The 14092-nt window shown below is 42.1% G+C and overlaps 1 protein-coding gene across 1 annotated transcript in view; it reads right to left on the bottom strand.

Annotated features, from left to right (window-relative positions):
* PIGG (phosphatidylinositol glycan anchor biosynthesis class G (EMM blood group)) overlaps positions 1-14092 on the bottom strand; it is a 59846-nt gene that overhangs the window by 40991 nt on the left and 4763 nt on the right. Inside the window, exons 2-5 of the mRNA XM_089687444.1 lie at positions 11492-11697; positions 4000-4209; positions 1994-2182; positions 1269-1407 (exon numbers count right to left, since the gene is read on the bottom strand). Coding sequence (XP_089543570.1) covers positions 1269-1407; positions 1994-2182; positions 4000-4209; positions 11492-11697 — 744 coding nt within the window. The remainder of the gene's footprint in view (positions 1-1268; positions 1408-1993; positions 2183-3999; positions 4210-11491; positions 11698-14092) is intronic.

The following is a 14092-nucleotide window of genomic DNA, read 5'->3' as shown; positions in this document are numbered from 1 at the left end:
TATAAACCTAAGCCATTTAGGTGTCTTTTTACACTTTCTCGGGTACTGCTTTCATAATCTACATTATAGAGACAACAATGACAGATGTTTTCAAGCATACTGAGAGAAGAGTTTATCTTCAAAATCAGCTATTCAGTCAGAAAGTTTAGAGGCAGTACCAAGGAGCAGTGAGGCTCAATCAAAGGTGACAGCTGTGGCCAAGATGCAGTCCTTGCATACAGTATATCTGCAGACCAGGCCTCTCTACCACATCATGAGCTGTCAAGATGAGCGGTCGCCATTCTAGATGCATTTCTGCATGCGCATTTTGAATGCCTTATGGTGCGTTTTTTTTGTGTTTCCAGATACTTTTTTCCTGTTTTTTTTTTTTTTTCTTTACTGGGTCCGGTGTGGTTTTGAGGCATTTTTTATGCATTTTGATGCGTTTTACTGCATTCCACTACACAAAAAATGCAACATGTTATACTTTTTTTTTTCTGGAACTGGAACGCCCTGGAGCTGACTGCACTGATGTGAACTATGCCACTGGAACCCATATAACCTACTTGCCATGTGTTTTTTATGCAGAAAACAATGGCACTGGACTACATTTGGTGTGAAATGGCCCTAACAAATTTGGTAAAACACCTCTTAAGTAGCATCCAAAAGACACAGTTCATCAACAGCAAAGCTGTGTTGTTTGTGCAGGATGAATGAGAAGGCCATACGGTGAACGCAGACCTGACAGAAAAGATCATTATATGAGCACATCTACAGTCTCCTCTTGTTCATAATGACTGGTTGCAAAAGCTATTACTCCCCATTTTCAGGATGACTTTACAATGCATCTGGAGAACAACACACATCTCATTAGCATAACTTGTTACCCAAAACTTGCAGACTGAATGTCAAAAAAGCAACAACCTATATTCCACTCCACTTTACCCCAAATCTTCATTAATTTACAGGTAATCAGTGTAGCTTTGAAATCATCACATTTAAGCTTTGCCACCACCTCAGTTAAAAGCGGTTACATTAGCCATAAGTTACTGGCAAAATTCATGTACTTTGGGTAATCATGAATTGGGGTCAGTGATAAGGTCTATATTTGTTGATCTGTCATGATCCTGAGTATCAGCCCAATGCATTCTTCATAGTACTTTCCAAAAGGTACTTACAATGGAAAAGTATTTTTAAAGAGTCATGCCCATTCACAAAAATGTCAACACATTTAATGCTTCACTTTCAGTTTAAAAAAGACCAGTTACAGCCTGAGATCTACAACATACCAGCTTTGTTTTGAAATGCTGAACTTATTAAAACAAGTGGAGTCTGTACTTCTTCTTCAGATGATCCCCCATGACTACCCACTTCTGACATACCATGGTCACCACAGACAACAATTAAACTTGGAGTGGAATCTTCATCCTATATTTTAGTAAATAAAACATACACTCTGATTTCTGAAATGTGCTTCAAATCAGAAAAAGTCTGAGACAAAAAGATGTAACAATAAACAATATATAAATTGGAATGGAGAGAGAGGAAAAAGGAATGGAAGAAAGCAAGAAAGGTCCTTCAAGCTTACAAAGAAGTACAACAAATGTGCAAACACCAAAAGGATACTAGTGCAAATACAAGTAGGTACCGATAGTTTGGAACCTTCTTGTATCTCTCTGAGACCCCAGTGGTAAGATATGCCCACTGAATTTACAGATTTCCTTGCCATCATAGCCACCACTACAAAGCCAATTAAGGAGGGGAGGAGTCTCCCCTCTGATTCAGTTCTGTGTGTACATTTCAGCTTTATCTACTGAGTTCTGTAAACACATTATAGAGGAGCTCAGAGCTCTGCCAGGATATGGAAAATCAAAATATATATATATATATATATATATATATATATATATACATATACATACACACACACACACACACACACTGCAATAATAACTCAAAATGTGTGCACACTGATAATATATTTCTTTAAAAGCAGCATTGATAAGTGTCTCACGTTTAACAAAAGAGCAGAGTGAATTTTTTTCAAGACAATATCCATTTCATAAAGTTTTGGTCCAATTAAGTGACTGTGTGGTCCAGTCAGATGTCCAATGTGATCTAGTCCAAGATAGTGAAGAATCAACATATCCCAATCATTTCTCTTTAAAACATCATCCAAATGTCTGGTTACATTGTTGTCAACCTAGGGAAAAACAGAACAACCAGGTATACAGCTACAGTATATACATAATATTAATAAAAACATTTTCTGAAAACAAACATTTATCTTCTGAAAAAAAATATGTAAGCGGCTGACTACTATTTTTGAAAACACTATTTTCTTGATTGTAATGCAGCACCAAACACTTTAGTACCCTCTAACTCCTTGATCTTTAAAGAGGAGCTCCAGTCTCCCCAAATACTGTAGCTGCTGACTTTTAATATAAGGACACTTGCCTGTCCAGGGATCCAGCGAGGACCTCACCCAAGCCGAATCTTCAATTTCCTTCAGGTGTTAGTGCCAGAATCTTAGGTAAGGCAAACTGGCAGTAAATCTTTACGGCTTTACACCCTGGTCACATCGGGTGCGACTTGACATGCGATTTGCATGCCCTGTGACTTGCAAATCATATGCCAAGTCGCACTCTATCGTTTACTATTAGAGAGGTCATATCGGTGCGGTTCCGACTTGGTCGGAGCTGCACCGATTTCTAAGGTAGTGCATGCACTACTTTTATTGCGATTTGCATAGACATCTGTGTCAGATGTCTTGCAAATCGCAACTGAAATCGGCAGATCAGCCGATTTTGAAATTGTGCGACTTCACAGTAAGTCTCACGATTTCAAAATAGGCTTTGATGTGACCGAGGGCTTAAATCCGGTTTCCTACTGCACATGCTTGAGCCATGCTGCACTTTGCAAATGGTCCCGCAGTCTTCTGGGACCTGTGATGTGTGTGTGAAGGAGAAGGGGCTGAACATCGCCGCAGCGATCTGACCAGAAGTGGTTACCTGTCATAAACAGGTACCTGCTCCCCCCTCCCCCCAAAAAGTGCCAAATGTGGCAGTGGTGGGCAAAAAGATGCAAATAAGTGGAACTTCCCCTTTTGGGTTAAGTTCCGCTTTAAAGCATTGAGGTCAGAAGTTCTGACTTTCTGGCAGTCACTCGGCATTCTCCCTTTTTTTTAACCAGGATTTGATTTTCTACATTCCCTCTACTGATCACAGTGGTTTTCACTCATCCATATGTAAATTTCATTAAACAGGATTCACACAACATCTGTACTTCAATAGAAAAATTCTTTACTGTACTATTCATCCAATTTATCACTCAAAGGATGTAGAATCATTCTGAAATTTGCCCAACATTAAAGTGGTGAATTTCTATCTTTAGCTTATGGAGGAGTGCCGAACTTGAATGAGCCAATCCAGCATACAGGCTAATAAGCCTACTGCAAGGAGTGGCGAGATGGCAGCCCCCATGCTATCCTAACTCAAAGCCCACGTCGTTCAGTATTTGGAAAAGGGGGGGGGGGGTTCCATTCAAGTGGAACACAAAAAAAAAAAAAATGGGAAAAAGAACCCTTAACCAATGCTGACTGGCATCGGGCACATAGTTATAAAAAAAGAGACGGGTGCATTCATAAATGCACAAAATATAACGGGATATTAACATTTATAGGTAATGTCAGGAGTAGTTGATTTACGAAACATCTGATTGCCTCCTGGGGAATCAGGATTTTTTTTTCCCACTGAAGCAAATTGGATCATGTTTTATTTTTTTGGGGGGGGGGGGGGGGGGGGGAGTTTTGACTTCCTCGATCAACTGTGGGTATAAAATTGCATATATTGGGGTTTTCTATTGGTTGAACTAGTTAGACTTTTTTTCAACCTATGTAACACAGACTGCGATAAAAACCACTATGTCCAAAATGAAAAAAAAGGAATGCGACTTAAAATTTGTCAAACCCTAGAAACGTAGCTTACATATAAAATATATTTACTAAAGCAACCAACATACCTCAGTAAAATCTGAAACAAAAAAGGATGTTGTTCCATCATACTCCACAAACTGTTTGGGGAAAAGTTTCATCCAAGTATCATCACCATAAAATATTATTCTTTTCCCTGCCTGCTTTGCCTGCCATATCAAATTGTCTTCTTGCAGTTCCTGAGAGTTGAGGTTCATGACGATATCAATGAACCCAGGTATGGTGCCAGTCATCAAGGCCTGCAATCATAGAATTGGTTAGATTTAGAATAACATGGATTTGACCAAACAAACAATTTCTTAAAGCAGAATTTAAGGCACCAAAATAAAGACAACATTCAGTACAGAAGCCCTTGATACATGTATCTACTTCAAACACTACAAAGTAGCTTAAAAATGATTGTAAAAACAATGGTTTTACCTTAATTCATTCTCTGCATTAAGGTAAAAAACCTTTTACGTGCAGCTCCCCCTGTAGCCTCCCCTCCAGCAATGGGCAAATCTGCAGCAGCTCCTCTCAGGCTTGGCTCCCGCTGTTGTCTGTCAAAACCTGTGAGCAAAGAGCGGGGGAAGGTTGAGCCAGGCTGTGTGTCTGAATAGACACAAAAAGCCCAGCTCGGGGGCAAGTCCCCAAGCGGCTTCCTAAGATGGGCACTTGGAGGAGGGGAGGAGCCAATACTGATGGCAAGGGGCCTAAGAAGAGGAGATTCTGGTCTGTGCAATGCCATTGCACAGAGCAGGTAAATAGAACGTTTGTTATTTTAATGAAAGAAAGCTTAAAAATCACTTTAAAATTCTTTTCTAAAGGCAGACCATATGATACGGTTTCAAAAGATGCAGTCTAGGGATTGTTGGAGAGGCTGCACATGGTAACGTGTGATGTATCGACATGACATTGGGAAAAGATTTGCTATGCAAAACACGACACAGGCTTGAAACAATCACTATGTTGTCAGTAAGCGTAGTGCTAAGTGTCTATGGCTACACAGCAATAATGTAAAGGGTACACTGATCAAACAAAGATTGTTACAAAAAAAAAAAATTCAGTTACTCTATTTCCAGGACAGCACATGAAAAAGATAGGCACTTCGTCTATCAGGAACAAGAAATGCTTCATCCAAAAACCCATTCAAAACGAAGTCCTGCTCAACAGGTCAATGGTCAAAGGACATAATATGAAGCAAAACATATACATAAGCAAAAAAATAAAAAATAGAACAGAAAGGTGGAATCCTGCAGTGCAGGAAGAATTCTGGAAATAAATAATTCCTAGTCAGTAATTCTAGATTTCCCAAGTCATCTTCCAGAACACATGAAAAGCTAAGTGGGAAATTACCAGAATAGGGAGGAAGATAAGCCTGGAGAAATCTCCTCCCAAAGGGCTAACCATGAATATTACAGATGGCATCCAGTATATAAACCTCTGAACAGAGTGATACAAAACAAAAGCAGGAGACCTAAACTGCAAAGAAACGTGTACAATTTGGGAAAAAGAAAAAGCCAATATCCTTTTACTAAAGCTGGGTATAGATGGAACAAAACTTGGCCAGTTCTGCTGGGATTGGCCTAATTTTGATCTGTGTGTGGCCCTCCCTGTTCAACAGAAGTCAATAGTTAAGAGTGACTTCTGTTGAAAGGACATGCTGGAAAACTCTTGTCGATTAGCAGCGGCAGCCAATTGGAAATGCTAGGTGACACCAAAATCCCCTAGGAACTGTTCTCCATCCAGCTTCTGTAGCTGTGGGGGAGTATAGTGGCACTACTGAGGTCACTGCCTGTGTTAGCAATCATTATTAGGAGTGTCTACTGTCAATTACAGTGTAAACTAAGCAACCGGTGACATGTATTTTAACTGCTTACAACACTGTGCAAACATTAGCTGCAAGTTAGCACAAAGACATGCAAAAAAAAAAAAGAGCAGGGTGCCACAAAAATGTGCGATAAAACAATAATTTAATATAGCACACTTACATCAGAGCAACCTGTGACCAACTCAAATAATCAAAGCTCTCTGCTCCCAGCTATAAATGGATTCAGCCTGCTGCACAGTCCTGATCACAGGGACAGGAGGTGATCACTGGGCCCTACATAGGCTGATAATCCCAACCTACTGCTGGAAAATAAAGCAGAACATGAAGTGCTGGACAAGTGAATATAAATAAATACTTATAACTTTCTGTTCATTTATTGTGATGTAATGGAATTGTTGTAAATGCAAACACGTTCTGTGTTTTAAATCACCTTCACATCTTTGCAGTGCATTGCGGCAAGTTCTTGTTTTTGATGTGTGTTGCCCTTCCATGTCGCCCCTTGCTGCAAAGACCAGTTATAGGTTGGGGCAGTTGCTATTTGTTTGTACTGTTGATATATTGATGAGGGGATGCACTGGACACCTTTGCTGCCATTGTGCTATGTGCTAGGTGTCCAGTGCACCCCTGTGCCTTTAAGGAGAGGTGGGCTCCCTCCTGGCATACCTGCCCTAAATTTATCCATTATTAAACATGTACTTCTACTATGGAGGCTCTCAAAATTTATACAGTTAAGACTGGGGGGCGTGAACAGCATCTGCAGCTTACGCATGTATTTGCAAATGTGTGCAAACTAAACCCCTGTTTTTAACGTGAACGGTTAGGATAATTAGCTTGGTTGCTGGCTGGTTGGTAAGTTGAGCTGGGAATTTTTCTTTGGTGTTTTTGATATGCGTCACCCTTCCTTTTCCTTCTTGCTGCAAAGGCCAGTTATAGGTTTGGGCAGTTGCTGTTTGTTTGTAGTGTGTTCCTGGATTCATGTTATATGTTTTTCTGTCTCTTTATAGAAGCACAGCAAAACACTGGTACACAAAAGGGTACGGCTTCCAAACCAGACCCGAACATGCCAGAGGTCCTAACAAGCGTGTAAGCATATAAGCAATGGAGACACACTATGCATAATAACATGAAAGATCATTACTTCACATAAGGGCCCATTCACACTAGCCTGTAACCTAAAATGCTGCTGTATGCACACTAAACCGGTGTGCAGGTACCAGTTTTTTGAGCTGCCGAGCTGAGCGACAGAGGGGCAGTGCTGTGCACATTTTATTGCATCACACAGCTCACTTTTTAATTTTTGAGTGAACTTTATGTGAAGTACACAAAGTGACACCTTATGCACATCACTGCACAGCAGCGCAGAGTGACAGGAAGGGCCATCCAGGGCAGTGCTATATACACAAATGTTGCATATTATAGCACAGCTCTGGAATGCAGACAAACACCATATTCTGGTGTGAACGTGACACCACACATAAGTGATTGTTTACTGTGTGTCATTGTAGTTACCTGTGTTTGTCCTTGAATGCAGGTAACTGCACATAGGGTGAACAGGTCTTTAGGCATTAGATGTGAAGAAAAAAAAACAAACATAGTACTTTAAGGCTGCCACACATGATTCATTTTTTTTCGTTCAAGGGCCGATTCCCCCATCCACACATTCAATGTGCTTGAGGGAATCCTTCCCTCTGTGCTATTGTATTCTGACAGCAGGGAGCCTGGTCATTTGGCAAAAACCTGACAGGCTGGTTGTAGACAAGTCGATCAATAGATCAACCTGTGTACAACCAGCCTGTTCAAACATGGATCAAAATTCAACTAGTCCCTTCTGAACCTGCTAAATTAGAATCCATACATGGCTGGCTTAAGGCATGAGGAAAACAGGCCTGTACTGGAGCTGAAATGCAAGTACTCTTCACTCCTGTTTTTATGGAGATGCTGACTATCTGCTATTTACTGGAATCACATATTTTAAGCAAACGGGTATATATTCTTTGACATTTACATTCAATATTTTTTACACTTATGACCTATGATGAAGCAGAAGACCTACCAAAATAGGCAGATTTCCATTGCAGTGCTGGATCTTTACATGACACACATGGCCTTACCTAGCTCAATTCCAAATGATAGAAGGTCAAAGCAATCCAGCTAACAAGGCTCTCGCCATGGGCAGACAAGCTTTATAAAATCAGCCTTCACAAATCTTGATCTAGTGAGAAAATAAGGCTTCTGAGACAAAGTAGATAAGTATTAGTGCAAAAGTGCAAATAGTGCAACCCAGAGCTTACAGTCTGGAGTCTGGGACTAGTGCCGTCAGGAAGGCCAAAAACCTGTGAGCAAAACACACCCCAGGTAGCAGTTTGTTACTGAAATAATTTGGACTAATTAATACCTTGTGTTTGTCGTGTCAAAGAAAGTGCCTTTCATTGTTAAAACTTTAATAAAATATCACAAAATAGGGGCACATGCGTGCAGCGGAAGATGGCGGCTGCTTGACTCTGCTTCTCCGCCACACACTGGCCAATTGCCACTAATACTGGCAGCCGGGGGGGAATGGGGTTGGGGTATGGACACAGCCGCTCAAGACCGCCTCCCGCCAGCCCTCAGCACCACTGGCATCCCCCCTATGGTGAAGGGGAGACATAAATCGGCACCGGTGCGCCTCCAGGAGACACAGTCTCAGACCGAGCCGAATCCAAAATGGCCACCACGACTCCGCTGCCAGCTCCTGACACATGGCAGACTGCGGCCCGGGGAGCTGTATCTTTGGACTTCTCTTCTCCCAGGCAGGGTGAGCAAGATCTCCCACTCTCCTCTTCTGAGGATGATTGCCTGGGTAGAGGCTCTTCACAACCCACCAGCTCCTCATTGGACAGGGCCATGGGAGAGATTATAACAAACCAAAGTAACAATATCGCTAGCCTTGAGCTACAGGCCCTTTCCTCCCAACTTTCTCAGCAGCCGCAGTCTGAATATTCGGGCGACCCTATCATACTGGCGAGGTTCTCAGCGCTGCTGGATCAAGGCTTAGAGAAGGCGAGTAAACATATCACCACTGAGGTTAAGCAAGAATTCAAAGATCTTGGTGATCATATCAATACCATAGAAACTAAGCTGGACGCCACGGTATCCAGAACCATCAGAATACTGATCAGATGTCTCAATTACATATAAAACTAGAGGAAGCCCTGGCGGAAATCGACGACTTGGAAAATAGGTCCCAAAGATACAACTTTTGAATTTGAGGCCTTCCTGAGGCTTATACTGATACCCATGCAGCAGTTCTGGAACTGATGCACTCCTTGCTTCCTAATGCACAGGATTATAATCTTGAGCTGGATCGGGCCCATAGAGCCCTAATGGCCCCCTGTCCAAATGGCCTCCCAGGGACATTATTGTGAAGCCCCATTTTTTAGGGTTAAGGAACGGAAGCCAGAGAAAACCGCAATATTCAGATAGGAGGTCATGACGTCCAAATCTTTGTTGATATCTCACAGGTCACCATACAGAAACGACGAGCATTTAAAACAATGTTGAAACCTCTCCAAGATCTGAACATTAAATATCATTGGATGTTCCCCTTACGATTGTCATTTATTTGCCACCTTTAGTGAGGAAGAATCCTTATTGTTAAGCCTGGGTTTAATTACTACAGCTCCACAGCATCACTCACCTTACCCGGAAGACAAAAGTCGACTGGAAACTACCGCTCCTCTGTCACCATTATGGCACAACATCAGAAGCAAAAGTCCCAACCTCCCTGATATAGTGGACTGAGTTTGTTGGTCTCTACTTAAAGCAGAGTTCCAGCTGAAAAAAAAATAAAAATAAAAAAGTCAGCAGCTGCAAAAACTGTAGCTGCTGACTTTTAAAATACAGTCACTTACCTGTCCCTTGGTCCAGCGGCATCCTCACCGGCTGTGACAGATTGCGGCAGGTGCTCACTGCGAGAAGCACTGCGCTTTGTGAATGGCCTCGTAGTCTAAGACCTGTCACATGTCCCAGAAGACTACGGGGAGGGAGGACAACTCACCCCCCCCCCTCGTGCTCCCCAAAGGTGCCAATCCTTAAAAGGGAGTGGGGGACAAAGCATTAAAGCGGAACTTCCCCTTTTGGGTAGAGCTCCGCTTTATGTTACCTGTTCACCTGATATATGGGTCTCGTATATCGGGTCCCTCACCCTTTCTCAATTCCGGACCTTAGTTTTGTTCCCCCTGCACAGTTGTCCTGTTATATTTCGTTTATCAGCTTGTTTGTTTTCTTTGCTACGGATCCAGAACCACTGGGGGACTTGTGTTCTCCATCAGTCTTGTTGTTTGGATGCGTGAGTACTGCACCCCACTCTGATTCCACCTCTGCCTCTTTTATTGTGGTGGACGTGGACCCAGACCCTTTTCCACAATTTGTGGACGTATTTAGTTTAAGTTTGGTGGTCATCGCGGTACGCCCGCAATTGACCTCCCAATACCGTATTTCATGATGTTTTGGAATTTACTATTATTCTGCTTTTCTCTTTCCCTGATTGCAGGTTCTCTCTTCTTTTCTTACTTCACTGCAATAATTCTCTTTTCTTTTAGTGTTTTTATTTTTCAAATCCACCCAAGCGGCACCTGCTTCTCCCTGGTTATTACCTCTCTAGGGTAAGTCAGCTCTTTTTTTGACCTTTCTCATGGCCTCCAATAACACACCCAAACCCCTTATGGTTTTTTCTGATAATACTCAGGGTCTGAACTCTCCAGTAAAACATAGAAAAGCTTTCCATTATTACCACTCGGTGGGAGCAGATGTAGTTCTGTGACAGGAGACTCACTTCCCTATTGCATTTTTACAAGGTCATTATCCCCAATTTTTTCTGGCTAACGAGCCGGACAAGACCCTGGGTGTCGCAATATGTATATCCAAACGGCTCTCCATTTCGCCCCATAACGTGATTCGGGATCCTAATGGTAGGTACCTTCTGGTGGCAGGAGAGATAGAGGGGGAACAGGTGACTTTCCTCACTTATTATGCTCCCAACACCGATCAGATAGCATGGGAATTTCATACTTCCAGTCGCGACTTTACATATTACTCCAATGTCCATTTAACCTATTCTAGGATAGATCATATCTTTACTCCCTCTCAAAATGGACACAGGCAATCAGCAGGTTTCAGACATGTTATTTGGCATTCAAGCATTTTTTTTTACTGATTTAAATGCATCCTATTGTTTTTAATGGACCTGTAGATATGGGCATGTAAACCTGCACTGTGTATGGAACAGTGAAAAAGAAAGAATCTGTCTTGATGGTCACTATTTCTATGTGCACAGGCACGTACATTTGCAAAAGTGCAAATATGTACGTAAACCACACTCCCTTGATTATAAAAAAAAAGCTAGAATATTTTTTACGCATATGTACATGTAAGTGCAAATGCTATACAGCCCATCCTCGTGATTTTTATGGCAGGAGCATCTGATGTTCATACTTTAGTACTGTATGCAAATACCCTATAATGTAAATTTGAAAACAGCAACTACCCCCTTCTCCTGTTTCTTTATGTAAGGCTGCTTAAGAATTATTTTCCACAGGTCACAATTAATAGCTTAAAGGAGCTTCCTAGAATGTGGAAACAAAATTCAGCGTTTACAGGAGGTACAAAATATAAAGGTGTGATTGTCCGTCAAACCATAAAATTTACCATTAAGTCCAAACACTAGTACGAACCTTAATCCGAGGCATGGTAACAGTTGGCGCAGTTGCTCTTGCTATAAAGCTGTGTGTTGTTCCTTTCTGAATAAGTTGTGTAATATAAGACATGTGTTCTTTGCCCTTTTTTCCAAATATAAAGTCCTGTCTCAAGCCATCTATGAGAAAAATGACAACCCTCTTGAAAATAGGATGTGGAGGCCGAGTCCAGTTCGATGATAAACCTGTAAAGATTACAAATAAACTATATTACTGGAAAGCACAAGTAACACAATTAAAAATAATTTACCAGGCATAATAACTCCATTCAGTTACTAATCGTACTAATGAGGCAGAGTTGGTTCGGCTCAGAGAGGTGATTAGGAAACACTCCTTGTATAAAGCAAAGCATATATTGCTCAAAACCCGTCGTTCATTTTACAAATACAGTAACAAATGTGGCCGCTTATTAGCCAAGGATTTTTTGGGACAAAAACACACCCAATCTTATATTCCAGACTTGATCACTCCATCTGGATCTAAAATTCATGCTTCCCTAGACTTGGCAGAAGCTTTTCAATTCTACAATATAGAATCAGACTCATCTTCCGGTCTGACATTTACCTCCCCCGTGACCATCCACGATTATCTGCGTGAGACTAATCTACCTGCCCTCACACCTGAAGACCAGGATGCGCTCTCCCAGTCTCTTACAGTAGAAGAATTTGCATCAGCCGTAGCTGAAACCAAACCTGGGAAGGCCCCTGGACCTGATGGATTTACACTTCTTTACTAAAAAAACATACAAGGACCACCTGGCGTCCCACTTTATCACATCCTTTAATGTATCCTGGATGAGAACAGTATCCCCCCAAACATGTTGCGTGCCTCTATTATTATCCCAAAAACAGGAAAGGACCCATTGCTTTGTTCCAGTTAATGACCTATATCATTTCTGAACTGTTGCATCAAACTATTTATAGGGTAGCACAGTGGCTAAATGGTTAGCACTTCCGCCTGGCAGTACTAGGGTCGTTGGTTCGAATCCCAGCCACGGTACCTCCTGCATGTTCTTCCTGTGCCTGCGTGGGTTTCCTCCAGGTACTCCGGTTTCCTCCCACACTCCAAAGACATGCTGGTAGGTTAATTGGATCCTGTCTAAATTGACCCTTGTATATGAATGTGAGTTAGGGACCTTAGATTGTACACCCCTTGAGGGTTAGGGACTGATGTGAAAGTATAACATATATGTAAAGCGCTGCGTAAATTTCCGGCACTATATAAGTGCCTGAAATAAATAAATTTATCAGAATCTTAGCCTCTAGATTGAATGTCCTGCTGCAACATCTCATTATGACAGACCAAGTCGGCTTCATCCAGACAAGAGAGGCAAGACACAATACCATCCGGACACTTAATGTAAAGAGAAAGCAAAGAGATCCCACATCCCCCTTCTACACCTGTCCACTGATGCGGAAAAGGCATTTGACCGGGTAGATTGAAGGTTTCCCCAGGAGACAAATCGCTCTGTTGGGATGCCGACACCCATCTTGGCCTGGATGTCTGCTTTATACACTAATCCTATGGCTACAGTCCAGGTGAACGGATTCGAATCTAACACTTTCGCAAACTCAAATGGCACCAGGTAGGGTTTCTCCTTTTCACCCCTATTATTTGTTCTCTCTAGAGCCTCTCCTTCGTCATGTAAACAATCCAAACATTAGAGGTGTTCAGGCAGGTAAATACCAACACAAAGTGGCAGCTTACACAGACAATCTCTTATTTTATATTGCTGAACCTCTAACATCTTTACCTTAATTGCTGCAAGAGCTAAAGCAATATGGCACTCTAGCTAAGTTTAAAATTAACCTCCAAAAATCAGATTCCACCCCGAGAAGCCTACTCCCCTTTTTCCCATTAAAATGGGCAGCCTATTTGAAACAATATCTGGGGATGAAAATCCCCACAAATTTGAAGGACATTCTTCCTTTGAATTTCTAGCCCTTTCTGACAACGCTAGCTGCCGACCTTAAGAAATGGGACACTCTAGCTCTTTCCAGGTTCGGCCGCGTAACCTACTTAAGATGAACACAATGCCAAGACTGTTGTACTTGTTGCAGGCCTTAGCTGTCAAATTACCCCAGCCCTTTTTCCATGCTGTATGTTCAGCATTCATAAAGTTCATCTGGTGTGGCAAGTGCCCATATATCGGCAGAGCCTTGCTGTTGCGACCAAAGCTCAAGGGAGGCATAGGATTTCCAGACCCTGCCCTATACTATACGGCAGTACATATGACGCGGGTAGTAGATTAGAGTTGACACAATGAATTGAAACTATAGGTGGAGCTGGAACAGGAGATTGCTAACGTCCCACTGGCAGGATTACTTTGGGTGGGCAAGCCACAAACTACCTACTTGGCTACTCACCCATTGATTGGCCCCACTCTTGTGGAGATGGATAGGTTTTTTCCGCCTATCTTTCTTGTCCAGTTTTTCTTCTCCTAGGACGCCCATCCTTGGATACCCAGATTTCCTTACAGTCTTGATCTTTACCACGCAGTCTCGAAAAGGAGCTTTCACGCGCCATTTCCTGTGGTCAGCATACTGGATTCCCATTAAAACTCTCTTAGATGAACGAATG

This window comes from Staurois parvus, unplaced genomic scaffold, assembly GCF_062004578.1.
Source record: "Staurois parvus isolate SC_StPar_1 unplaced genomic scaffold, SC_StPar_1.0 ptg000425l, whole genome shotgun sequence".
Classification (NCBI taxonomy): domain Eukaryota; kingdom Metazoa; phylum Chordata; class Amphibia; order Anura; family Ranidae; genus Staurois; species Staurois parvus.
The sequence above is the reverse complement of the archived record's forward strand: the minus strand, read 5'-3'. Positions and strand labels throughout refer to the sequence as shown.